Source organism: Podarcis gaigeae, assembly GCF_964106915.1.
Source record: "Podarcis gaigeae genome assembly, chromosome: 17".
Lineage (NCBI taxonomy): Eukaryota > Metazoa > Chordata > Lepidosauria > Squamata > Lacertidae > Podarcis > Podarcis gaigeae.
Window position 1 is genome coordinate 31,287,173 of NC_139694.1, and position 27,079 is coordinate 31,314,251.

General features: G+C 43.1%; 1 protein-coding gene across 13 annotated transcripts; it reads right to left on the bottom strand.

Annotated features, from left to right (window-relative positions):
• Nucleotides 1–1,348: 1,348 nt before the first annotated feature.
• On the bottom strand, nt 1,349–25,645 carry ILF3 (interleukin enhancer binding factor 3). 13 transcript variants are annotated; one of them, XR_014559336.1, is made up of 21 exons: nt 24,558–24,800; nt 23,066–23,167; nt 21,576–21,658; nt 21,275–21,501; nt 16,781–16,961; nt 15,024–15,171; nt 13,496–13,587; nt 13,030–13,125; nt 10,409–10,520; nt 9,872–9,969; nt 9,455–9,566; nt 9,245–9,373; nt 8,822–9,021; nt 7,987–8,145; nt 7,262–7,399; nt 6,981–7,154; nt 6,548–6,701; nt 5,989–6,042; nt 3,236–5,646; nt 2,540–2,665; nt 1,349–1,985 (listed from the first exon to the last, which is right to left on the bottom strand). XR_014559336.1 is itself a non-coding variant. In XM_083718686.1 (21 exons), the coding sequence occupies exons 3-21, from the start codon at nt 21,576–21,578 to the stop codon at nt 1,855–1,857; spliced, it is 2,658 nt and encodes an 885-aa protein (XP_083574812.1). In that variant the 5' UTR covers nt 21,579–21,658; nt 23,066–23,167; nt 24,558–24,836; the 3' UTR covers nt 1,349–1,854. The 13 variants fall into 13 exon arrangements, 7 of the variants coding, with proteins under 7 accessions (XP_083574812.1, XP_083574810.1, XP_083574811.1 ...); XR_014559337.1 differs by having other exon boundaries at nt 9,263–9,373; nt 16,781–16,982; nt 24,558–24,712; XM_083718686.1 differs by having other exon boundaries at nt 3,236–3,577; nt 9,263–9,373; nt 24,558–24,836.
• Between the last annotated feature and the right edge of the window lie 1,434 nt (nt 25,646–27,079).

The window sequence follows — 27,079 nt, forward strand, 5'->3', positions numbered from 1 at the left end:
CACTTCTGGGGCAGCAGAGGGACTAAGTGGTGCAGGGCAGCAGCAAAATCCGGAAGCCGAGAAGGGGGTCATTGATGCTCAGCATGCCCTTCCCCAACTTGGTGCCGGCTGTGGGAACAAAATCCAGAAGTAGAGATGGGGGTCTTTGATATGGAGGTGTGCAACTCCCCCCCCCCCATGCAGCTGCGAGAGGTGTACACTCTAGGGAGTGTTTCCCGCAGCGGCCGGCGCTGAGTTAGGGAAGGTTGTGCTGAGCAGGCAAACAATGTCGCTGCTGCCCGTGCCGCCGCGTCCCTCTGCCGCCGCCGTTGCTACAGCATCAGTGACCCTCTTCTTGGCTTCCGGATTTTGCTGCCGCGGCCGGTGCTGAATGAGGGAAGGCCATGTTGAGCAGGCAAGTGATGTCGCTGCCTTTATGAGCCGCTTGTTCCCTCTGCCACTGCCGTTGCTGCATTATCAGCCACCCCCGCTTCCAGTACTGGGTGTCGCCAGTGGCTGGCGCTGAGTAAGGGGAGCCCAGGTCCGGAGGCAAGCGAGTGTGGTACTCAAAACGGAAGTGTACCCCCCGGGTATGTTTGGGTTCCAAAAAAGTTTGAAAACTGGAACACTCCTTTCCGGTTTTGAAGCGTTCAGGTTCCAAATAGTTTGTGAACTAAGCTGTTCGAAAACCAAAGTACCACTGTAGTGTTTAAATTAACCAGCTTCCAACTGGGATTAAACTTGAAGAAAATCACACGTATCACACGCAAATTGTATCTTGTTGCTTCAGCTTTGATGTGCCCTTTATTTTTAGTCTTGATACTAGGCAGTTTTTAACATATTTCAACTTTGAGGCCTGCTTCTAAGTATCAACGTAGGTTTTTCTGGGACCCTTTAGCTTTGATTCATTAGTTTGTCCCAGCAGTTAGTTGCGATTTTAAAACAACCATATATGCTGCACAAGGCAGAATCTGGTTACTATAGCTTTTAGGGGCGGGCAAAACAGATAAACAATTAATGACTGAAGACTCAAAATAAGAGTTGGACAAAATCACCAGTGTTTCTTGTTCCTTACCCCATTACTGTTTCATTGTTACCAAAGCTGTCTCTCATTCTTCCACCATCACTTCATCAGACTCTGTAATTCACCTAACTGTTTTCTTGTGAAAGACTAAAAAAAGGCCGTTAGAGATGTTAATACAACTTGAGTGTTACTGGCCATGCAAAGTTTGTGGCTTTATAAGGGATTTTTTGAAAGTTACCATAAATTATTAGGATACAACAACCTAACGGCTTGCTTTGAAAGTTGAGAGGCAGTTGGTAGCAATCAGGTTATGGGATTTAGGCAGAATAAGAATCTAGACAGACACATGAAGAGTTTGTGTTTATTTGTCTACATTCAGCATAATCCAGATGTGCTGTCTGAATGACCCAGACATACAAAACCCACTCTTTCCCACAAGTTTTAAAATAAAATCCTCACTTATAAAACTGAAAAACACTAAAGCATTAAAATACAGAAAGCTTGTTTAAACTCACTTCACAAAAGCATTAGCAGAAGATATCCCTTATCTATTTAAAGCCATACTGTGTTAACACATGAATGCCATTTAAACAGAAAAAGGATACTGAACTCAAATTCTATTTAGACAGAAAATTGAAATGGCAAACAAACCATTAAATACACCATTAAATGTCCAAAATACAGCTAAGTATGGAATTACAAAGTACTCAACCATTAGTGACTGATATCACAAAGAGCACTGCAACATGGAAACAGGGTTTACATGTTTACTGTGATGCAATAAAACTCAATATTCAAAGGGTATGCAAGTTTAGAAGGTAACAAAGCTTCACACCCGAGAACAGACTGGTTTATCTATACTGATAGTTCATGCTGTGGTCATTTCTGCCATAACCAGCTTGGGAGACTTGGTAGGAATTGGGAGGTCCACTGTAATTCTGGTTTGAACCTGGGGAGTTGTAGTTTGGCTGAGAATATCCTCCTAGGGTGAAAAGGGAGAAGGGCCACTTTAATATATCATTATAAATCTCTACTTTGCTTATATAGTCTAAACTATCACATACACAAATAGCAGGCAACACATGACGACAGAATGAACATAACCTCCCCAAAGTTTAGTAATTGAAGAGCACTTGGGGTACAATAATCTTTCCCTGCTGCACTTCTGTCTGCTCTGGTCTATCACCGCCTCCCTTTTTAATGTGATCTAAAATTATGCTTTAGTAACAAAGGCACTCCCATCAGCTTTTGGAAAAGAAAAGCAGCAACAGGAGTCCCCTCCTTGCACTGCTAATCTTTCTCGAAACTAAAGCCTAGTCAAGTGAGAGTGACACTCTTCCACCTTTGTTCATTGCATGTTCCGGAGGACTGACTTAAGGAAGGGAGGGAGGGAGGAAGGGAGCAATAGTAGTGATCGCATATAATGGCTGGCTGATTAGCAAAGTCAAGATTTGTGGACTACCAAACAAAAGAACTTATTCCACTCAACATGCAAACACTTCAGGGTTGCTGTTATTCTATACGGACATTGCTTACCTTGGTAAGATGACCCTCCTCCAGCTCCGCCCCCATAGCCACCATGGGAACCAGCATTGTAGGCGGCTCCTGAGCCATAACTGTTCGTGCCACTACCGCCACGTCCACCACCGCCACCACCGTAACCTGGAATTAAGAATGTATACTGAGGAAAGTCTCACATCAGGCTACTTTGGAAACATTCAAAATCAGATGTAAATATATGAAAGCTGACTTCATATAATACCACCATATAATACACAGGGAGATTATCAGCTCTTATCATAGATGTCTCCCCTAGTTTCTTGCAACACAGCAGCAGTGGAGAGGCTATACCAAAACTAGCTGCATGATGAACGTTTCCCAACACACCTGCTCAAAATTATTAGATGCCTTCATTTATCACTGCAGCTCAACTCCACTGCCTTTTAAAAGATTCTCCTCTGATCTGCATCTCAACCCAGTTACTGGAATATCTCCTGTCCACAAGGGTCTTTAAAATACAGCTACTTTACTTAAGCATACAAAGTAACACAGAATCACACCAGTTCTTAAACTATCACGTTTCCTTTACAATTCCAATCTCTGTCCTTGCACTCTGGGACTTACATAAGGATAATAGCCCTGATGTGCAGTGTACGAGACATATGCTTATGCTAAAAGTGTATTAAGGGCTTTCACAACTCCCACCCCCCACGAGGAACACACTGAATTTACTTTCGTAATTGTAGTCTGATCCTCCTCCACCGCCGCCAGGAGAGTTGTAGGAATTTGAGTAGGAAGCGTAGTTGCCTTGGTTATATCCCTTCTGCTTGCCTTGCGGTGGCCCATAGTTGCTATACTGGTTCTGGTTATACGATTGCTGTTGTTGGCCTTGATGGGCTTGATACCCTGAACCATAGGCGGGCTTTTGCTGTCCTCCATGCTGCGGCTTCTTCCCAGCATGTTTAGGAGGGGCAGGAGAGCTGTAGTCGCCACCTTGGTAGTAGGAACCATACCCTGCGGATCCACCACCGCCTCCTGCATTGCCGGAATGGCCACCATTGCTGTAGAACTGACCTAAGGATAGGACAGAAAGCAATCACTACACTTGTTCAAGTTATTTGAAACGGCTACATGCTCTGGAAGAAACGGGCCTAAAATGTGACTGTGTAGCATGACTTGTGTTGAGCTTCCCCCGCATCCTAGTAGAAATCTGGAGCAAACTGACACGTTACACCAGATGTCCTCCCTTCCCTAAAGGGATACTTAGGTTTGACTGGAGCCTAATACCTCTCTCTGGAAGGGCTATGCACTCTCCCACAATATTTGACATGAGAGTAACCCATTTTCTGTAGCAGTGACAATTCAAAATTTGGAATTCTATAGACTTGTAGTTAGACTTATTACATCAGCCATCTCAGGCAGATGCTTTTAGCTGGGAGTGAACATCCAACAAAGCAGTCTGGTATGATTTCAGTTCCCCATGTACCAGACTGCAAAATATCCCCTGGTGTGTTAAAAGAAGTGATGATCACAGCTGGAAACAATAGCAGAAGACACAGAGTTACTTGGGTACATCTAAAGTCTGTAAAAATCCTGTTTTGAAATACAATTTGAGCACATAAGATTTGAACCCCCTTTTTAACATGATCTAAAATTATGCTTTAGTAACGAAGGCACCAGCTTTCAGACCCACAACAGGTGTTATAAGCCTATGGTTAAAACTGCACAATAATGGCTATTGTCTAGTAAGGTGACACATGTAGCCGATATGCACAACATGGTATACTGGAAGGAACACCACTAGTTTTAAATAAAAATTTAGATAATAATTTCTGGAAATAAGTCTTGGTTCCCCAAACCATCTTCACAGAGCACCCACAACACAGTGGGTGTTAAAGTGAGTTTTCACTCAGTTCAGAACTATAAAAAACACAGTTTCTCTTTTAAAAAGGACATCTAACAACAAAATTCATTGGGGAAAACAATTCCCTCACCACAACCACTTATAGTTACCATGTTAACTATTTTGTAAACTGCTTATTTAGTAATGATTTCATTTAGAATTCATTAACAAATAAATAACAATGTGTGTGCATGGGGGGTATTGCTTTTGTTTGTTACTATGTTATGCAATTTTGTGTTTTTATATTGTAAACCACCCCTGTGATCCTTGGATAAAAGGTGGTATAGAAATTTTAATCCCTAGACAGGGATCAAGATACACACATTTAAATCAACTACTGAAGCAAAGAAGACCAAACAGTATGTTTATTAAAAACCTCAACAACTAGTTTATTCCCTGTGCCTTTTCAGTGTTTAGTAGCTTTCATTTCCTGGACATTACATACACCTGCTTTTGGGGACATGCACTGCAAAAAAGATAAGTAGCCATACCCTACAAGAATTTGAACCAACTTGCAAAGTGCTTTAGGCCTTTTATCTTTAGTTGCAAAAAATGCCCACTGCAACTAATGAAACCATTCAATTTTAGAGGAATCGCAACCCAACCATTGTAGCTGAGGCTGTAGGTCCTGGATGTTATACCAATACAAGAAGCACAAAGGATGCAGATATTAAAATTAGCACATACTATTTCACATACAAGTCAATATCATGCATGCTTAAAACACTAAGTTGTCATAGATTCTGAATTGTTCAAATGTCTTTCCCTTATTATTAGAGGCATCTATCCACTTCAGGGAACCAAAAAGGTTAAGTTTTGTACAAAATCTGTTGTAAATTAAATCAAGTAGTTCACACATTATCATGTTCCTTAAAAATAAAGCGATGCTTTCCATAAAAAGCAAACGGAGGCCTTTTGCTTGTAAGCAGAACAGAGTTGGCTCTTTTTGTGCACAACGCACAAACACATTCCTTGAAATTTAGCTCCCCCATAGTGTACATCAATATGACCAAAGGCAAGTCACAATAAAAACTGCCACTGTTTGTAGGCTAACAGTTTCAGACAAGCTGCGGTGAAAAGCCAGTTGAGAAACCCAGTGAAGCACAGGGACACAGCACGAACACTTTGGGTTTTGGAGTTCGAGAAAATTGGAGTAAAAAGCTGTTTTATGTGCAATACTTTTAGATGATCTAGGAAGACCCAAAATCATGATAGCCGTAGCAGTCTGTGAAAAAGTCACCTACAAAAGGGGGAGACAGAGCAGAGGAAAAAAAATTAGAATTTTTGGAAGATGGCAAAATGTGCCACATTTTTAAAATTTATTTTTATTTCTCTGCTCCCGTCTTCCCCCCCTCCCGAAACAAACCAAGCTGTGTATTTTAAAATGGTATTTTTTTTTAGGGAAAATGCTTTTCAGAATGGTGATTTGCTTCACTGGCATAAAGCAGAGAAATGTTTAGTTCATTTTAAAAGCAAGTGAGATTTGCTTTCAACATCAGATTTTCCTCATTTCGCTATGTAAAATAGAACTGAGCTTCACTACCCCCAGGGTGTTGTGTTTATTTTTTCCACGAACACTTACTATAGCCTGCTGTTGCAGAATTGCCACCGTAGCCATAGCTTCCATATCCAGCTCCTGGAACAAAATGAAGTATATATTAGTCACCTGACAATATTGCAAAAAAGGAGTGAATTAAGTAGACCATTTGGTATGTTTACACCATGGATTTACACTGATGCTCAGATTCAGACACATATATAAAAAGTGGACTCCACAGAACCACTGAATTCAGCAACCATTAAGGCTTTCACCTGTATTTATCTTCCAGCTCCTCCTTAGTCTCAAATCTGCAAAAGGGAAATGGTCCTGCGCTCGCTCGCTCGCTCGCACACACACGCACACACACTATATGCAATGTTATAATGCCGAGGTGGTGAGCAAGTGCCCCTCTAGATGTTGTTGATCTCTCAATGGGCACCAGCTCCAGCCAATATGACCAATGATGGGAACCAGAATTTAACCAAACCTGTTGGAGTACAGGCCTCCCACCCTTGCTATGAAGCAGAAAAAGCAGCATGTGCAAGATGATTAATGCTAGCTTTCACACTTTAAAGTATGGAACAGAAAGGAAGTAACTCACCAGCATTCATATATCCTCCATGATTAGCACCACCAAATCCACCTCTTCCTCGACCGCGGCCTCGGATATTTCCTCCTCTACCACGACCCCGCATGTTTGGAGGGGGTGGCACTTCAGTATGCATAGGGCCTCCCATACCATAGCCTGGATTATGCTGTTGAAATTAGTAAAAATCCAACCAAGAGAAAATCAACTAACTTATTTTTGATTCTTGCTATGTTAAGTATTTTGTATAATTCATTTCTAAGCAGCTCCTAGAACTGTAGCCACAAGCTATGCTTTTCAAATCAACCGCCAAATAGTCCCCTATCCGGCGGTACAGCAACGATTCTCCAGAAGGCCAAATAGTCTGTTAAGAGTACAGTCTCTCTAGGGGATTGAGTTAAGTATTATTAATCTACCTGAAAGCACAAGTTATAAGGTTAAAATTTACCTTTACAGGAAATTTGGGTCCACCTCGCGCTGGCATAGGGGCCCTTTTCTTCTTTTGCTCCATTGGAAGGGGGGCATCTGGAAAAAGCTTTTCTAACGCAGCCAGTGCAGCATAAGCTTTCGCCACTTTTTTGTTTGAACCAGCTCCTTGGAATTTCTGACCATCAACCTCAACCTTTGAAGTAAGGAAAAGTGTCAGGGAGAGAACTGCACGTTCCCATGTTGTAACAGCATTAACTAATAGTAATTCTGAATGCAGCTTTGAAAACCAGATCATCTCACCTCCATCACAAACCGCTTATCATGACTGCCGCCAGTTTCTGAGATCAGCTCATATTTTAAGCCACGTCGTTTCTCATTTAGCTCCATAACTGGGTTTTTCCCATGCTTTGTCAGTATTGGTCCCTGCTGCTTCACATTCTATGAAATTAAAATACCACTTCATTGGTGCCATATCCACTTTTAGATCAATAATTGGGGGGACGGGTATGTGTGTGTGTGTGTGTGTGTGTGTGTGTGCCAAACCACTACAGAAAAACTGAAAGCCAAAAAATTATCTAGGTTAGCATACCACCTTCCTAGTTAGCACAGTAGGGCAAGGCAAGATGCTGAGCACAGAGAAGCAAACCATGTGGTATTTGCCCACTAGAACAAGGAACTGGCTTTGTGAATGTGTAGTAGTAGAGGAAAAAGTAGGCTTTCAAAAGAGACACCTGGGTGCTGGGGAGAAGTGTACCAGAAACTATAATGTACTGACTTTGTCTTCATCAATTATGGACAATTGATTATTAAAGTACACTTAGAACTATAATGTCAGATTTAGTTAAGCTATATATGTGAGAGATAATTGCATCATTTGAATCCCCTCCATAATTATTTGGTGGTTATTGATTGTACAAGAGTTTCTAAAACGAAGTAGGAAATTGGCATTGATTTGGAGTGACAGGGATTCTAGCCTTAAGAGCAATGACCAGAGCCTAAAAGAGGCACAAGTAATGTACACCTACCTCTGTTTGCTCTGAAGGAGAAGCAGCACTGGGTGTACAAATAGTTTCTACTACAGGCGGAGCAGTAATAGCTACTGGTTTCTGATCTGTTTCCTCTGCTGATTCATCACCCCTCTCTCTTCCTTCTACACCTGTAGGCAATCCCATATCTTGTAACACCTAAGAAGAAAAAAATTATCCTGATCAATTTAGAAGCTTCTGTACAACTTCAGACTACTGTTATATACTCAGTAACATCCATTAAGCCATTCAGCAGCCACACCTAACTAGTTTCACAAACTATAGCTTGAGCTTCCAAACACAGGACGTAACATGATTTAGAGCTTGCTTATCCAGGCCCGTGCAGAAAGTCGTGTTAAAATAAAGCTATAAATTAAAAGAACAAAAGGGAAAAGGAGGAGCTGGTTTCTAGAGCCCCCCCCCCCCGACAGCTTAGCCCTCCGAGGCATGGGGCAAGTATACCTGGCTGCTGGATCTCTTTGCACGGGTCTGTGCTTATCCCTCCCAGCTTCTAGGTAAAGCACCCTCATAGTCAACTGATACCATGGCAAATCATAAAGCACAAACTACATTGATTACATGTCTGCGTCAAATCATGGTTCTCCAATTTTGTCTTGTTGGTCAATTGCAAACTATGTGTATGTCAATACAAGGACAAGACTAAAACATAGTTTAAGCTTCCTTAACCATGGTTTGTAATGAATGACATGGATGTATTCTGGGAAAGGCACAAGATCCCCTTCCAGACGGAAGGAATTCAAGCTACGTTCAAAGCGAAACTGTATGTACTGACTTACAAATAATAGTTACGTACATATTTATAACCACTTCCTACCTTTACAGCTACATGCAGCTTGGCTGTTTTTTTGGAAGGTCCTGAAGCTTCATATGTGATGCCATCTACTTCCACAGACATGGTAAATATAGGAGCATGAACAGGACCTGTCTGAGACACTAGTTTATACTGAAGTCCTGGTTTCAGTTGGTTCAGTTTCATCAGTGCATTCATAGCTTGTGGCGGTTCTGATTTCTCCTCTGAACAAAAGAAGATATTAAAATATTGACTGAAGACCCCACATTAATGTCTTTTGTGCTCTACGAAGTGCACAGTGTTAAGTTTATAGCTACCAAACAAATCAGCCAAAGCAGAAGAACAACTCGACATTTTTCTACTTCCTACCATTCACTGACATTTACACTTCAACATGAATCCGAAACATCTGGATTAGCAAGCACTTGGAAAACTATGTATACCTACCTCTTGCCAACTCAATACCTTTTTTCTGAATCTTCTTTTTCTTTTTGCTTGGAGACTTCTCCTCTCCGTCTTCTTCCATAGGACGTTTCAACGGAGCAATGGCATATGTGGTGCTAGGGGGAATCTGGACTGTAGACAGATTTTAGATCGTCAATAAAAACACCAACATATTTTCTGTCAGAAATAAAATTCCAGACTACTGAAACCTACCAGTGTAATCAACTGGGTTTTCATTTTTTGGTTTCTTGGGCATCTTTGATGGCAACGGATCCATCCCCAAAACTTTATGAAGTTGGCCAAAAGCAGCAAGCCTTAACGCATGCTAGAGAGATAGAATGTGTATTACTGAGGTGTCCAAACTGCTCCTAGCTTTTCCCACATTCATAACAAAACCCATTCCCAGTATTTCAAGCCAGAAATTTCTGAAGACCAAAGTCATCAAGCACTCTGGAACTTACTGTTAAGTTTTAAAAACCTGACATCTTATTTTTGGCAAATCAGCAAAAACCTCCTGCATTACTTAATGGGACCCTTTTTCTGTTTCCGATTAAAGCCAGCCTCATTGGGAAAACTAGCTATCATTAAGAACTCATTGCGGTTTTGTAACATCTGTAATCAAAACTATACCTGAGCACTCTGTGTGATATCTTCCCTTTGTTGTCTGTCTAGATGCCCAATAGCATCAGTGGCTTCTTTTTCACAAGGATCATAAATACCAGAACCATCTGAAGGCAGGAAACAAGGAAGATATGCAGAGAATTATCCTAGGGTCTCTATGTAGACTCAAATATTCCCTCAGCATCACCTAAGACTCAGAAATGTAAGTAGCTCAATTGAAGTTCTTGATCCAATGGGCAATAATTTGATCTAGTCTGCAATACAGATCATTAAGCCCAACACTGTGTGGCAAGATTGCCAAAGTCTTCAAGCACTCCAAAAGCAACCTGCACATTCTGTCACATCCCCATTAAGGGAGTTGGAATACTGGGTCCATAATTTTAAGAGCATTTGTTCAAGGTAATGTCATGCCCTGTACATCAAGCCTTAAGTGAAAGAAACAGATAAAATATGGTCATGCCTAAGATGGTGGAAACACAAAACCTTGACTAGAGCCAATTTCAGTCACTTCTATTGAAATTTCTCAAGAGTCGAGAACTATCTAACCTGGCATGACTATTCCTGATGCAAGGCATTCAAGAACTCTTCTCAGGGCCTCACCGGCTCCCATTGGTCGATTGGCTGTTCCAATTGATTTCTCACACAGCAGTTCTAGAGGCTGAAAAGACATTTCAGAAATTTGTAAGGAAAATAGTAAAGTTATCAGTGCCCATAGTACAGATGCTGGCCTACCTTAACCATTAATCTATTAAATAACTCAGTTAAAGAGACACATGTATGACTAGAAAATTGGGTGTTGGATCAAGGAGACCTTGGTACAAGCTTGTCTATCACTGACTCAATGGGAATGTTAACACGTGGATCTTAGTGCCCTTTCTGTAAAATGGGAATCAGTGAATGAATAAAGTTTTTAAACTTAATAAGTGCAACATAAATAGAAGAAATAACAAGCTCTCTATAGCTTTAACATATAGAATGCTCATAGCTCACATATTAATTGCTTCTGCTTTAAAGTGGCTTCTCTGTTGCAGCTTCGGGGGGGGGGGGGGAACTGTAGTTCCCTAACCTCACCAGCAACTTGAATTGAAGCATGCACCTCATAATACCGTATTTGTCGCCCCATAGGATGCACCAGCCCGTAGGATGCACCTAGTTTTGGAGGGGGGGGAATAAAGGGGAAAAAAATATTTCCCCCCAGCCCCCAGATCAGGCAGCTCTCCACAAGCCTTGGGAGACCGGCACAATTTCCCGCTGGGCTCCCATGCCTTGCGGATATCTGTCAGCCTCCAAACCAGGTCAGGGAACCGAAGCCCCTGGTTTCGAGATGCAGGCTGCTATCCGCAAGCCTAAGGAGCCCGACGGGATCTCCCTCAGGCTCCCAAGGCTTGCGGAGAGCTTAATGAAGCCTGAAGAGCGAGAGGGGTCGGTGCGCACCGACCCCTCTCGCTCTCCAGGCTTCAGTGAAAGCCTGCATTCGCCCCATAGGACGCACACACACTTCCCTTTCATTTTTGGAGGGGGAAAAGTGCGTCCCATAGGGCGAAAAATACGGTATTTTAAGTGTTTGAAATCAATGGCAATTGTTAAAAAAAAAGGGGGGGTGCACTGTTCATCTTGGTGAAAGCAAGAACGATCTGCACGTTAAATGATACAGACATTTGCAATTTACTCGCCCTGCATTTATATTCCGCTCAAGCGGAATCCAATGAAGCTTAGCCAAGTTTGGTTGTAGGGGGTTGCTGTAAGGCAGCACAGGCAAACACTGGCCCTCCAGATGTTTGGGACTACAATTCCCTTCATCCCTAGCTAACAGGACCAGTGGTCAGGGATGGTGGGAATTGTAGTCCCAAACATCTGGAGGGCCAGTTTGCCTATGCCTGCTGTAAGGTGTGTGGTCTAACCTGGACTAGAGTCACTTTTAGCTGTTGCCTGGGCATAAACTTAAGTGAAGGTCTGAAATGTGTGTGAGGGGCTGTCTAATAATGCCTGTGAAGTATTAGAATGGTAATCTGCATTGAAGACTGAATAACCTCACCACGTTCTCAAATATTCACTGGCTGCATGGACACATAAGCCAGACTTTCTGTGTGCTGGTGCATGTGGTCTGATCACTCCTCCTCTGGTACAAGTGGGATAAACACACCAGGAGGCCCTTGGCTTCCTTTTGCATTCTAACAAGCCACAATAAGCAAGCCAACAAAGCATGGTTTAAGATGGGCAGTGACTATGCTTTCTTGTCACAATCAAACTAACAACTTCCTGGTATACATATCCTGCTCACACCAGGAGAGGGTTGAAGTGGAAGTAAGCAGGCAGCATGCACTAGCTCACTGCTCGTTTACAGCTTACCATAATAAACTAGAAAATGGTTCACAACCATTATATCTATGAAAACAATGGAAACTTCCTAAAATAGCATATATTCATTGCACATTCAAATTATTTATATGCCACTAAATGGGTATTATTCCCAAGCAGTGATTTCAAAACTATTCTCTCCCCCCAGGCTACCTGAAATTTGCTAAGACTCTTGGTGGACTACTTAATGATTTTTCTGCCTCTTGCAGCAACTGTGTTAAATACTGTAAGATTTCTAATTGTATTTTCATTATTTAATTCCTTAAATATTTTATTGTATTATAATTTGAATTCCACATAACTCAATTGCATTACAAAATACAACATAATAAGTAATAAAATACAAACACAATTGAAATCAATATAACTGCTTAATAGGATGGATATGCTGGCTCTTGTTTTCAACCACAATCCAGAGATCTGCCCTGAACCATTCGAATGTAGCTTGCAGACCACTCCTGTTCTAAAAGCACACAAGTCAATTTTGAGCCTCGGCCACCTGATGAACCTATGCCATGAGGATACTCTAGCTATAAACCAAAGCAGACTATTGGCAAGCATTTTAGAACTGTCAGGCTTCCACAATCCCTAAAAGCCCACCTTACACTAGAACCTTTGGTCACATACAATCAGTCTCATTTAACAACCTAGGCAGTCTTACAAATATTACGCTTTTCTTAAATATTATCCAAATTTTTCACATTTTCATAGTAAAATGAGAACTGCCTTCCTCCCCATAGGATAGAAAAAGCACATGCTTTTTCTCACACACATTTGCATATTAAAAAAGAAATAACTTGAAAGATTACCCATCCTCTAAGTGGAGCCCAAGTAGGCACACGGGTACACAGATCTCTCAGCACTCTGATGACTATGACACATGATTTCAAGCCATTTGCCCTGGCCTAGAATAAAGTAATAAGCAACACAGGTTCAGTAATATACTGCATACCAGAACCAAATTGAGACAAAATATAAATTTCTTGTAGTGCTACTTTGTCAAGGGTAAACTATGTATACATCTCCATAGCTTTATTTCTTTAGTTTAATTACTGTGTATGAAAACTTACTCTTAACACAAAGCAGCAGCAATGAAATCTACTCCATTCCTTCTCTGAAAAACTAAAATTCAAGTGCTTCTTTAGCAACTGTGCATTTAACAGATGCTAAGTTCTGCACATCTACAGCCCAGATTTAAAACATTTTAATGAAGTTAGACAATTACAACTTACAAGTTTTTCTACTTAAAGACAAATATAAGAACAAAATGCAAACCTGGAACCACTTGGCGTGTCGGAGTGACGCCAAGGCAGCAAGGCATTTCTGCCTGTCCAGAACGTCCGGTGAGTCGTTGACTGATAGCGTTTCTATTCGTGGGTGGAATAAGAAGACAAGGTACAGTTTGACCAAGGGGGTTCTGTCGGGTGGAGAGGGGATGAGGCAGTTTCCTAAAGGGCAGCTGAGGCTCCCAGAACTCTGATCTACAGCCCTGTACCTGAAAGTATAGCCTCAATACACTTTACTTTGTCACCCTTATGAACTAACAACTACATAAGGAGAACAATGTGAGGCACTAACTCACTCTTACAAAAGGAAAGGAAACCCTACAGGGAAGGACAGAAATCCTAAACTATTTTAACCAGGTTACAAAAAGGTATAGGACTATGCTAACCAACAGAATGGAAGGTTAAAATTATATCCCCACTCTATATCCGTAGAGGTACATAACTAAATGCTTTTCTAGATGGGAACCCCCTCCGCCCACAAGGCTCGACTGCCCTGGCCCCAGCCCATGACAGAGTGCGTCCTGTTGGTCAAAGGTCCAGCGTCCCTAAAATCGACAAACTAGAAGGCTTGGTAGATGTGGTCAGATATCAGAACCATAAAACAATCAGTAGCGAACAAAATTACTATCCAGTCTGTGCTGCAGCAAAACTGAACATAGGAAGAAGCCAGGGTTTTAGATAAGGCTAGTTCAGTCATTTGAAATGTGAGACCCTTTAAGCATTGTGTTCACCTGGCTACTGAAAAAACCATTCTAGATTTATTCAAATGTGAAGATTGCTTTTAATATTAAGGGTGAATTCACACATCCAAGCTCATCTCTGTACGATCAAGTGATGTGCATGTATGAAGACAGCTATCACACAAACACCGGATAGGTATTTTGTAGTATTTGATATCACCTCAAATACTTTGTGTGGACTGCCTCCTTTAAACACAGCTACAAATAATCAGGCTGAGTTATTATATACATGCTTGTCACTCAGACCCATAGATGTATAAGTAAGATGAAGGATGGAGTAACTTTATCCAAAACTCTGCATTACATTCTTGAATTCAGCTGAACAGGCTGAAACCCCAAAACGATCAAAAATACAAAAAGCAACTATCATTTTTGCTGCAACACAAACTGCTTTTATGTAACATATCCAATTTCAAGAACATGCAGAAGTCATTTAAACTAAGACTTCATCTTAAGAGGTTTTAGTTTACATTTATAACGTCTGTATCCATCATTAAGGTCTGATGAAAAAAGTTATACCAGTGAGTTAATGTACTTTTACAAGGCCATACAAAAAGGCCCAAACATTTTAAAAAGTGATTTAATTTGGAAGGTGGTACTCAGATTCTAGAAGCCTATAATCCAGTTGTTCATAACCATGACACTGTGTAGCATTGTGACACAAAGTTGATTTGCATGAAATTGCTCTGCCTAATCAAAAACAGAACACCACAGTGAACAATGAAGTCAGTCTGGAAACGTATTCTGCGGCTGCTAGCAGTTTTCAGTCCTCCATACCTCCAGCTAACATTTTTTCCATTTCTTCTCTGACAACAGGGGATGTCAAGTGGATGGTAAGTGTCAGTGGAGGCTCTTTTGTATTCTTAATGATAATTGCAGCATCACTGATAGATTGGATAATTTCATATTTATCTTCAGTAATAGCCTGAAACACAAAGAAATGCCTTAGTGTTTTATCAGAGTCTCTCCCTTTCTGCAGTGCCAACATCCAAGTTAGAGCTTTGGGGCAACTATGTTTGATTTTGGCGTAGTTGGTATAGCTAAGAGCAACATAAGGAAATTCACTTCAGGAGCCCAAATGCTCCTTGGGCAAGCTGCCCAAGATATGGAATCCACCACATCTCCCTGCCCTTCACACATATCTCTCCACCCCCAACTTGCACAATGACTGGAAAGGTTCTTCAGGCAGAAAACCCCTTTCAACACTACGACTTTTCCTCTTATGAAGGTTCAACTAAAGCTTCCCATTTTGTCTGAGCAATGAGTTTATCTAGCCCATTCAAATATCAGACTAGTAAAAAAGATTTCTAAAGAGGAAATACTGATAATGAAATCATACTATGGCATCTAACTAGTTTCTCAAATAAGCCAGTGGTAGCAAATGAAGATGAGCTACCAAGTGCTGAGAAATGTTCACCAGCTTAATTTGTAACGTTCTGGAAGTTCTGAAGGGACAGACCCACAGGGCTAGTTACAAGAAGAGGTGCCAGCAACTGGATACAGAAAACTGGCAAGTGGTAGGCAAAGTACTTGGTAGATCTAATTACAGTGGGCCCACCACTTATGCGAAGGTTCAGTTCCGGAGCACCGTGCACCAAGTGCAAAGTATGGAACACCTGGAACGGCTACCTGCAAGGTGGATGGCTGCTTACTGGACTCTCGGAAGGCCACAGGACCACTTGGGAGCTTCCCAGCGCCCTCCTGCAACCTTCCAGAGTCCAGTAAGCATGGCACTGGGCTTTGGGAAGGAGGCACAAGGGAGAGCCATGGCAGCTCCTTGCCAAACCTTGCTCAACTTTGGGAAGGAGAAGCATGGGCTCGGGCAGCTCCTTCCCAAAGCAGAGCTGCAAGAGCAACCCACTAGGTGCATGGGTTGGGCAGAAATAAATGAATAAATGGAGAGTGGGGAACAGTGGGTTTTCCCTGCTCTCCATTTATTTATTTATTCTCCCCACCCCGCATAAGTTTGTGTTTGCAAGTGATTGCAGGCTCAATGTACTACATAAAATGTTCGCCCCGGAATTATCCCACGTCAGCAATGCTTTATTACAAGGGAACTTAAAATGCTACAGTATATGATAGCAAAATGCATGATTTTAGATGTTATAATTATTTTTTAAATTTCTATACTGCCCTTCATGAAAGGAGCACAGGGCAGTTTACAATATAAAACCACAAAAATACATTACATAGTATCAAACAAAAACTCTAACACCCCCTCCCCAACAGTTTTAAAAGCCACACATTGTTGAATTAGCCAAAGGCCTTGGAGAAAAGGAATGTTTTTGCCTGGCGCTTAAAAATATGTAAATAGGTGCCTTTTACTCAGATTGAGTAACTTTATCCAAAACTGTATTACATTAGAGTACCCAAGTTGGCAGAACAGCAAAAATTCTGTGCACTCTTTGACATGAAACCCCATAACCCAATAAAGTAGGATAACATTGCATTTGTTGCATGAATAAGTAAAAAATAAACAAGATAAGCGGTGGCAATTATAAACTTTTAAAAACTGCATTATTTTTCATACTCACAGCAAGTTGGGTTCCAAGATTATCTGCCACTTTTTCCAAAAGACCAATAGTAGGCTTCTCCTTGCACAACAAAACCAACTCAAGGTCCAAGTCTCCCTTAAGCAAGAGCCCCTTTGCTACAAGACCAACACGCATCACTCCACGAAGTGTCCGAGTTAAGTGCTCTGTGGTCTTCGGCTCACTAAGAAACGATGAAAAGAAGCTTTACAGAAAATGATGAAATGACAAACTGCTCTTTTATTGTGCTAAGTATTTGTTCAAATCAAACTTTCAGCACACAATGGAAACACTGGGCTGTTTCAAAATAGCCACCAAACTGTCTTGCACTACATGGAGGGACCCAAATATCTTTAAATGTTGATTCAAGTAGAACAAACACCATGACCTGGTATTACATCTCTATCAGCTCATCATTTCTAACAGTTTATCATCATGTACAGGTCTTTTAATCCCCAAAGTATTCAATCTATCTGCGAGGGGTAAAATACAGTATTAGTAAAATTTTAATTTCAAGGAAAAAATACAAATAGAATATGGCCTCTTCTTCAGCAAAAAAATTGGAAAGGGTACTTCCTTGCCATGGAATACGGAGTCTTAGAAAAGTCAGGAAGCAGTGAGGCATAACAGCCAGTGTAGTGTTGAAGTAAATGTCAGACTAGGATCTGGGAGACCAGAGTTCAAATCTCAGCCATAAAATTACTGGGTGCCCTTGGGCCAGTCACTGCCTTTCAGCCTAACCTACCTTGCAGTGTTGCTATAGAGATTAAATGAGCTCCTTGGGGGGAAAGGGTGGGATGTAAATGCAATAAATAACTGCTTCCAGAGCCTCTGAGGCTCAGCGTGAAGCCTAGGAGATTCCCCACCATCCCAAACAGGGCAGAGGTGTGGGCAGAGAAGAGAGTTGCATTGCTGCTGTCTGAGCCTTTTAAACATTCATCAGAGTGAAGCATCCTACACCTTCCAGCTTGGTGTGTGGGCAAGTGAAAAGTTGCACTGGGCTCTAGAAACACTCCTAAGTGTTTCTGAAGTTCGGCAAGATGCCATTCCTTTCCTCTTAGGGTTGCAACAGGGCTGGTAGCAATAATAAATTCTAGGTGACTATGAAGGCTTTGTGTGCTTATGGGCCCCTGAAAATGGATGATCTGGACTACAGGTAACAGAAGATGATGGGAACTCAAGTATAGCTCGTGGCAGAAAGACTGGTCAAGAAAGGCACTGGGAGATACCTCCTAATCCAGCCATGAGCAAAGACCTTCTTCTAAAGTGTTTCCCTCCTAGATGATAGCATGGAGAGCGCACCAGTGTTCTGGAGTCTAGACCACTGGGTACCAATGAACTGTGTATCCTTAGTTTAGTGAACAGACAGAAGTGCAGCCTGTGTAATGGTTATAGTGCAGAACTCTTAAACAGAGAACATTTAACTGAATATTTTAGTTTGCAATTAATCTAATCCTGTGATGTGTTCCTCAAATGTTTCTCCCACCTTTGCATTAAAATGCAGAGGTCTACATACTGTTACCAAGCAACAATGATAATCTTCCTTTTATTTTCTTCAATGCTCTTAAGTTGAAACTTTTTTCCCCAACTGGAAAAAAACAATAATTAGACACCTTTGGATGCTGTTCCATTCCAGATACATGGAATATCTGTTAAGCACTGTTTAGCTAAAGAGTATCTGGAGAGGCTGAGAGAGAATGACTTCCCAAAGCTACTTAGTGAGTTCATGGCAAAGGCAAGATTTGAGCCAGCAATGTCCTGATCTGTAATTCAGTCTCTTATCTACTATGGTTCAGCAACTTCAAGAATGCCTTCTCCCAACCCTACTCATTACCCACCAAGAAATCAGCCCTGAGGTTGTGATGTAAGGAGGAAAATTCTATAAACATCCTACAGCTTTATTTTTTCATGAATTTTCAGTTTAGAAATAAAAATACAATGTCATTTTAAACTAAACCACTCTGCACATGGAATGACTTCTGTGAGTACAATGGAAATTGTACTCCCCCCGCATTCACCTATCTTCCCCAGAGTAACCCCCACATCAAGGCGGAAGTGGGTGGCTGCACAGCACGAGAAGCTCCATTGCACCCACATAAGTCATCCCACACAATGATTTAGTTGGATGCAACATATTGTTTCAATAGGTTGCATCAAAATAAATACACTAAATATTTAAATTACTAAATACACTAAATGGATATTCTTCTTCTGCTTGGTTCAACTAGTATAATAAATAATAATAATAATAATAAATTTTATTTATATCCCGCCCTCCCCAGCCGAAGCCGGGCTCAGGGCGGCTAACAACACTAAAATAGTGCAACATTATAAAAATTAATTAAAATCAAAATTGATGGCAACCATAAACTAAAGTTTTGTAAAGATTGCCAAAGGAGGGAGTCAGGCTGCGCCCTGACCAAAGGCCTGGTGGAACAGCTCTGTCTTGCAGGCCCTGCGAAAAGATGTCAAGTCCTGCAGGGCCCTTGTCTCTTGTGACAGAGCATTCCACCAGGTTGGAGCTGCAGCCAAAAAAGCCCTGGCTCTAGTTGAGGCCAGCCTAACCTCTCTGTGGCCTGGGACCTTCAAGATGTTTTTATTTGAAGACCATAAGTTCCTCTGTGGTGCATACCAGGAGAGGTACAAGGGTCCTAGGCCGTATAGGGCTTTGAAGGTTAAAACCAGCACCTTAAACCTGATCCTGTTCTCCACCGGGAGCCAGTGCAGCTGGTATAGCACCGGATGAATGTGATCTTGCAGCAAAGACCCCGTAAGAAGTCTCGCTGCGGCATTCTGCACCCGCTGGAGTTTCTGGGTCAGTCTCAAGGGCAGCCCCACGTAGAGCGAGTTACAATAATCCAGTCTGGAGGTGACCGTCGCGTGGATCACAGTGGCTAGGTCAGGGCGAGAGAGGTAAGGAGCCAACTGCTTAGCTTGGCGAAGATGAAAACATGCCGCCTTTGTTATAGCTGCAATCTGCGCCTCCATGGAGAGGGAGGTATCAAAGATTAGACCCAAACTCTTAACGGACGGTGCTGGCACTAATTGCACCCCCGCAAGAGATGGGAGTTGCCCCCTCAATCCCATATCGTCCCGTCCCAGCCAGAGGACCTCTGTCTTCAAAGGATTTAACTTCAACCGGCTCCCACGTAAGCATCCAGCCACAGCTTCCAAGCATCTGATCTGGGGCAGAGTCAGGATGGCCATCCATCAACAGATACGAGTTGGGTGTCATCAGCATACTGATGGCAGCCCAGCCCAAAACTCCATTTAGTACTTTATATATTATCCATTTAGTACTTTACCAATTGAAGCAACTAAAACACTGCACATGCAGAATGACTTTTTCTGGGCAAACTTACCTGAACCTTTTTTGGGGTGACTAACCCTAGTATGTCTGTGTGCATATATTATATAAATACATAGCTCTTTAGTGTGCAAAAATTAGCATATGAAGTTTTCAGCACCTTCATTACCTTTTAGAATTTAAACACTATAAGGAGGCATATGTGGTTGTGTTGCCACATCCCTAAATATATTTACAATGCGTTAAGCATGATTTTTTTTCCAATTTCCTTTCCTTATCAAAGTATTTAATTTCAAATATTTTTGGCTATTTGAAAATTCTTTGACAGTTACACAACAGATAAAATTAGAATAGCAGATTTCTAGATTTGCTTACTAAAAATAAAAGTCAAAGATGCAAAATGAGATCCCAACCTACATAATGCACCAGAAGTTTCCAACTCAAACATTTTCAGGAACAAAATCCACTTTTTTGATGTTTAAATTTATGCTGTACTAGTATAACCCCAAGAAATGCAAAGGGGTATCATATCCAGACCATGTTTTCTCCTTGACAACACATACCCAACCTATACTGTATTTATAGGGAAATCTAGTGAAAAAACGTGACACTTTCTAGTTCCAGGAAGACTTCAATACAATTACCCAAGATTCAAGAAAACACTACTCACACATATGTATGTGGTAGTGTAGTTGGGTTGCAATCTTAGACTCTTAGCTGGGAATAAGCCCAACTGACCTAAATGACACATTTCTGAGTAGATTGTGTATAGCACTGCACAGTAAGAGATTCTGTGGTAGTGGCAAATCCTCCAGCAGCAATTAACTGAGTTGATGAAATGTTCTAAAATGTTTGTGACTGTTCTATCAGCTTAATCAGGGATGGAGAACCTGCGGTCCTCCAGATGGTGTTGAACCTGAATTTGCAACAGTCTCAGGAAGCATGGCCAGTAGTCAGGAGTGATAGGAGCTGGAATGCAACAACATATGGAGGACCAGAAGTTCTCCTCTCTCTATGGTAAATGAAACAACCAAAACTATGGACAACAGGAACAAAATCATGCTTACTGTTTCACCTACTGTGGCAACTGGAGATTTGCCTTTAGACGTAGAGATGGCTGCTTGCAATTGTGCCCTTTGATTTCTACTTAAGTATTTAGCAGCTGACTGATGAGCAGAAATGTTACTTACCTTCCTTCTTTGTTCTCTTCTTCAGCTACAGTCTCCATGGTCTCAGGTTCTGGCTGATCTCCGCTACCTTTCTCTTGTTCATTAATCCAGTCAGATACAGCCTTGAGAGCACGTTCAGTGTGAGAGACCATGTTCTGTACTGCTGTCAGCTCCTCTTGCGTTGGATAAACTGCAGAGTGTTTTGCCATAACATGGCGGTCATCATTCACAAAAATACGCATTGGCCGCTGAAAATAAAAACACAAATAGTAAACCACCAGTGTATGCTATTGGCTTTCACCTCTGAATGGCAGTCTCTTACCATTTTTGCTTTTGAACGTTGGCTGAATTTTTCAAGAAATATTTGCTTCTTCCAATTTGTACTCGCTCAGTGTATTCAGTACTCTGGGAAAATGAAAAGGATAAACAATATCAGAAATCAATCAATCATTATTTATTGTCGTCATAGACCAGACAGAAAATTTAACAACAGAAACACACACTTCATCTTCATCCAGTATCAGAAAACAAATTGGTGGACTTGTCACAACATGGTACAATTATGAATTTATATTATAACAGAATATACCCTGCTACATTTTATGTTAATCAATTATTTATCATGTTTACAGAGGTCTCACTCTGATCTCCCCATCAACAAACCATGTTGCAAACCATGTGAGCAACAAGCTTATGCCCCCTGGTTTAGCATTATGTCTGAGCTAGTGTTTTATTCCAATCAAACCACAATGTAAAACCAAGATTTACTCTTGGCTTTCTGATCACAATTTGAGTGAAATGCTAAGCCAGAAATTGTGGTTTGTTGTTCCTTATAGAGGAGGGGCAAAGCCAGAGCCATCTGTGCATTCATGATAAACTAGTGACTATGGTGTACAGTGGTACCTCGAGTTACAAACACCTCAGGTTACAATCACTTTGGGTTACAGACTCCGCTAACCCGGAAGTTGTACCTTGGGTTAAGAATTTTACCTCAGGATGAGAACAGAAATCGTGCACGGGAGGACCCATTAGCTAAAGTGGTACCTCAGGTTAAGAATGGTTTCAGGTTAAGAACAGACCTCCAGAACAAATTAAGTTCGTAACCAGAGGTACCACTGTACTACAGGGACAGGAAACCTGTGGTCCTCCAGAGCCTGGACTCCAAGCTCCCTTAGAAAGCATGGCCAATGGTTGAAGAGAAGAACTGTGATCCAGTAGGATCTGGAGTGTCACCCATGGCTTGTTGTGTTGCGAGAATAGGGCAATGTGTTATGCGTTGCCATGAGAACAAATTGCTTTATTGTAGCAAGAACTTTGAGAAGTGCAGGACAGACACATTTGAAATACATAAAAAGAACTAAAAATAGAGCTTGCTGGTCACAGGAATGATTTAAGTTCGTAATTTGTGAAGTTAAGCATACTGGGGCCTGGCAGAAGATGTTCACCTTATGCTATGCAGTCCTTTGAGCACAGGATAAATATCTTTGGGAACAAAGATAAAAATTTATTTCAGTTTTTAACAGTAACAAACCATTTAGCACAACCCCCCGACTGTTCTGTTAAAAAATGTTAAACCAAAGTGACCCTACCTGGTAGAGATGGGGGGAAGGCAATCAATAACAACACATTACACTGTAGCATGAAGTTGATGAGGCAAGAAGCAGTGTCTTGGACAAATGTTCAGATCACAGACAATGATGCTACACTAGACTAATACTACTAGCACAACTTTTCATACAGTAAGAATATAATTGATGTTGCAAACAAAACTAGTCTCAGTCTAACTTAGCTTTTAAACCACAAATTAAGCACCTGTTTTAGCTAAGCTTGTGAAGCTGCACAGATTCAGTTGTATTCATCAAACTCAAATGCTCTGCAAGCCTATTTCAGAGCTGGTTTCTTGTGGAAAATGAGCTGCAAAGTTCCGGGAAGAACATTTTGTTTTCATTGTTGTTGGGGGAAGAGGAAGAAAGCACAGAGACACTGGAAAATGCCTGGTCTGTACAACACTCTTCAGTACATCCTATTGCCTTTAAGCCTTCCCCCAATTTGTGCACTACAGCATATAATCCTGGATTCAGCTTGCATTAAATTATTTCAAATTACCGTTTAGTGGGGCTATGATTTCTTGACGCAACAATCCTGAGTAGCTGTACACCCACCCCTATTTCTCTTTCCATGGGCTCAGGTATTAACCCACTACTTTGAAATCGTAATTCCTAGCCAAACTTAATAGGAGCGCTACTTTTGTAAACGGAAAGCCAAGGCTCCTAAACTTGGGAAACGCCATCACCTCTTTTGCTAGTTAACGGACAAAACAAAAGGCTGATAGTTGCCTAGAAGTCGCCGACTCTAAAAAGAGCTGATTATCACAAACTTAAGATCCTCACGCGATCAAAACGTGGCTCTCCCCCTCCGCACCCCCCCCCCCAAAATGCACGCAGGGGCTCGGCGATTTAAACCTCACATCTGCCAGGAGATTAAAAACCAGCTTCACATCTGCGGCCGTTCAGACGCGCGCGAGAAACCCGGCGCGGCCCAAGACCCCTTTTTCCCGTAACCCGAAGAAGGGGACCCGGCCCTTGCCGCATTTTTAACCACGTGGAGGGAGCGCGTGCCGACCTGGGCAAGGTTAGCCAGCAGGCGAAAGCCATTACGGTATGTACCGGGGGTCAGGGAGAAAATAGGGCGGCGCTTCATTTGGGGAAGGGGGTCGGCACAAAACGCGAGTCCGGCGGAGAGGAGGCCAAGGGCACCAAGCGAAGGGGGCCGGCGTCCGCCGCTGCGAAGGTGCCACCCGGGGCTGAGGCGAAGGTCCCCTTCCCCTCTGCCTTCAAGGGGAACTCGAGGGCGGGATCGGCACTTATAGGTGGGAGGCGGCGGCGGCACACGTGAGAGAAAGCATTGGGGAAGAGATGGAGGCCGGGGACTGGGGAAAAGCGCACCCACGTCCCCGGGGCCACTGGCTCCCCTTCCGTCGAGCCGCCCCGCGCGCCATGGCACTTCTCCCCCTCCGATTCCCCCCTCCCTCCCGGCCCAGACAACGCTGCCGCCGCCGCCGCCATTTTGTTCGCTCGACACAATGGAGCGCGCGCGCGCAAAGACAGAGACACAAGCGGGAGAGAGGCTCCTTTTCGGAACGCAGGGAAACGTTATTTCCCCCTCCCACCCCCCGCCCCACGTTCCCTCAGAAACGAGCCAAGCTCCCGCCGCCGCCTCAGGAGAACCCCGTGTTGTGTGTGGGAGGCGGGCCTGAGGCTCGGGCTTCTCCCTCATTCCCTCCCCTCGAAGCCCCTTCACTCACCGAGCGGGCTGGGCCCGTCGACAGCGGCGGCCTCTTCCAACGGCCGCCCCGCTCCCCTCTCCGCCACAGAAAGCGGGCGGTTGCCGGTATCGGGCTCGCGGCTTTCCCGCGCAGAAGGCGGTGGCGGCGGCTACGGCGGCGACGTTGGCGGCGGCTTCTCCTCCTCCTCCTCTTCCGTCAGCCTCTAACTGCAGCGCGGTAGCGGCGGCGGCGCGCGGGAGGGGGGAGGGGCGGGGCTGCGCGGAGGAGAAAGGCAGGTCGCCGGACCACGTGGTTCGCGCCCCCTCTCCTCCAATCGCGGCCGGGCGAGGAGGCGCGCGCCTTGCCTGCGGGGTGGAGGAGCGCGGCGTTCTAGCCCTTCCGCCCCGCCTCCTTCCCCGCCGCCATCTTGTCTCCTCACACGCGAGCCGTGCGTAGCCGGCGGCCTGAGATGAGCGGGGCGCTCGACACCGCGCGTCCCCACACGCGAAACGGGACGGTTGCTTTCAAGTATTCGAGGAAAAGGGGGTTGTGGAGGTGGAAGGAGGGCGCGACTACCTTTAGATATACAGTATATCTTTTTTATTTATTGAACTGGTCGGGCTCTTTATCTTGCACACGCAGGGCGACCCAAAGCGTCGTAACAGCCACCGGCCTGTCCACCTTCCACGGAGCGAAGTGTGCGCAGTAAAGCTGCGATCCTAAACACCCATCGCTTCGGCGTCAGGAAGCTGCTCATCATACCATTAAGGGGGTCCATCTACCTCAGTATTGTCTGCACTGACTGGCAGCAGCTTCCCAGGATTTCTGGCAGGAGTCTCTCCCAACTCTGATCTGGGGGTTTCGGGGATCGAACCCGGGACCTTCCGCTTGCAAGGCGGAAGCTTTGCCACTCAGCTATGGTTGCTCGGAGTTCTTCAGTTCCTACGGTGCCCATCAAATAAGAATAAAATACTCACGTTTAGGCACGCCCTTAATCCTTTTGTAGTCGGACGCCTTGTTAATAATCCGCCTGTAGCATTTATAAATTGCACCCGTTAGACGAAGCAGCCGAGCCGATAGCAAACTTCTGCTCAAGCGGACCTGCCTGCTTCATTTGGAAGCAAGTCCTATTGAGATTAGTGCGATTTGCAGTGCGATTCTAACCCAAGCAAGTCATGTTGAATTTAGTGGCATTTCCTACGAGGTAAATGGGGATGGGATTGATGCCTTTGTCTTGTTATGTCTTGTTTAGCTGCTGGTGGCGCTCTCAGGTGTGATACAACAAGGGAAACACTTAAGGTGGTCGCCACATGGCTGTAGCCACATTGCAACTTAAAAGGGATCTAGGAATGTCCAGACCGAACTAGTGATACTAGGTATTGTTTTACTGCTTGTATTTTCACATACAATACTGATTTTTGGCGGGATGTAAATTAAAAATGGAAGTAAGCGTGGAAAGGATAGCATAAAACAAGCTGCACGCTACAGTTCTTATAAAATCCAGTAAAAATCTGGGAAACAAGCCCCACTGAGTAAGACTTATTTCTGTGTAAATAAATATGCTTAAGATTGGGCTGAAGAATGAAATATTAGAATAAGAATTGTGGGGTTGGAAGGGACCTCTAGGGTCATTTAGTCCAACCCTCTGCAATGCAGGAATCGCAGCTAATGCATGACATGATCAACCTCTCCTTCAAAATCAAGAAAGGACAATCCACAACCTCTCAAGGGAGTCCATTCCACTGTCAAACAGCTCTCACTGTCAGAAGGTACTTCCTGATGTTGTCATAATCTCCTTCCTTGTAAATTGAATCCATTGGATTGAGTCCTACCCTCTGGAAGAGAAAACAAGCCTACTCCATCTTCCATGTGACAGTCCTCTCAATATTTGAATATGACTATCATATATTCTCTGTCTCTTTTCCAGGCTAAAAATAACCACTCCCTCAATCATTCCTCATCAGTCTTGGTTTCCATTCCCTTGGTCATCTTGTTTGCCCTACTCGGCACATGTTCCAGCTTGGCAATATCCTCCTTAAATTGTGGCATCCAGAACAACACTATTCCAGGTGGGGTTTGACCAAGGCAGAATAGAGTGGTACTATTGCATCCCTTGATCTGGAGCCTATACTGGTTGGTAGCATTAGCTTTTTTTACTGCTGCATCCCACTGTTGACTCATTAGCTACCCCCCTCCCCAAGTTTGGTGTCATCTGCAAATTTGGTGAGCATCCCTTCAATTCCTTCATTCAAGTTGTTTATAAAGACATTGGACAACAATGGGCCCAAGACAGAACCCTGAGGCACCCCACTTTGCCACTCTTTTCCAGGATGCTAAGGAACCATTAATGAGCACTCTTTGGGTTTGGTCAGTCAACCAGCTACAAATCCACCCAACAGTTACCTAATCCAGCCCATGTGTTACTAGCTGCTCTGCAAAAATATGTGGAACTTTGTCAAAAGCCTTACTGAAATCAAGATACACTATGCCCACAGCATTCCCCTGATCCACCAAGCTTGTTACTTTATACAGTGGTACCTCGGGTTAAGTACTTAATTCGT

Coding starts and splice junctions, on each gene's coding strand:
- ILF3 (XM_083718680.1), bottom strand. Junction 9,567..9,871: donor ATATCACACAGAGTGCTCAG/GTATAGTTTTGA, acceptor CTATCTCTCTAG/CATGCGTTAAGGCTTGCTGC. Junction 8,146..8,821: donor AGCTGCATGTAGCTGTAAAG/GTAGGAAGTGGT, acceptor TTTTCTTCTTAG/GTGTTACAAGATATGGGATT.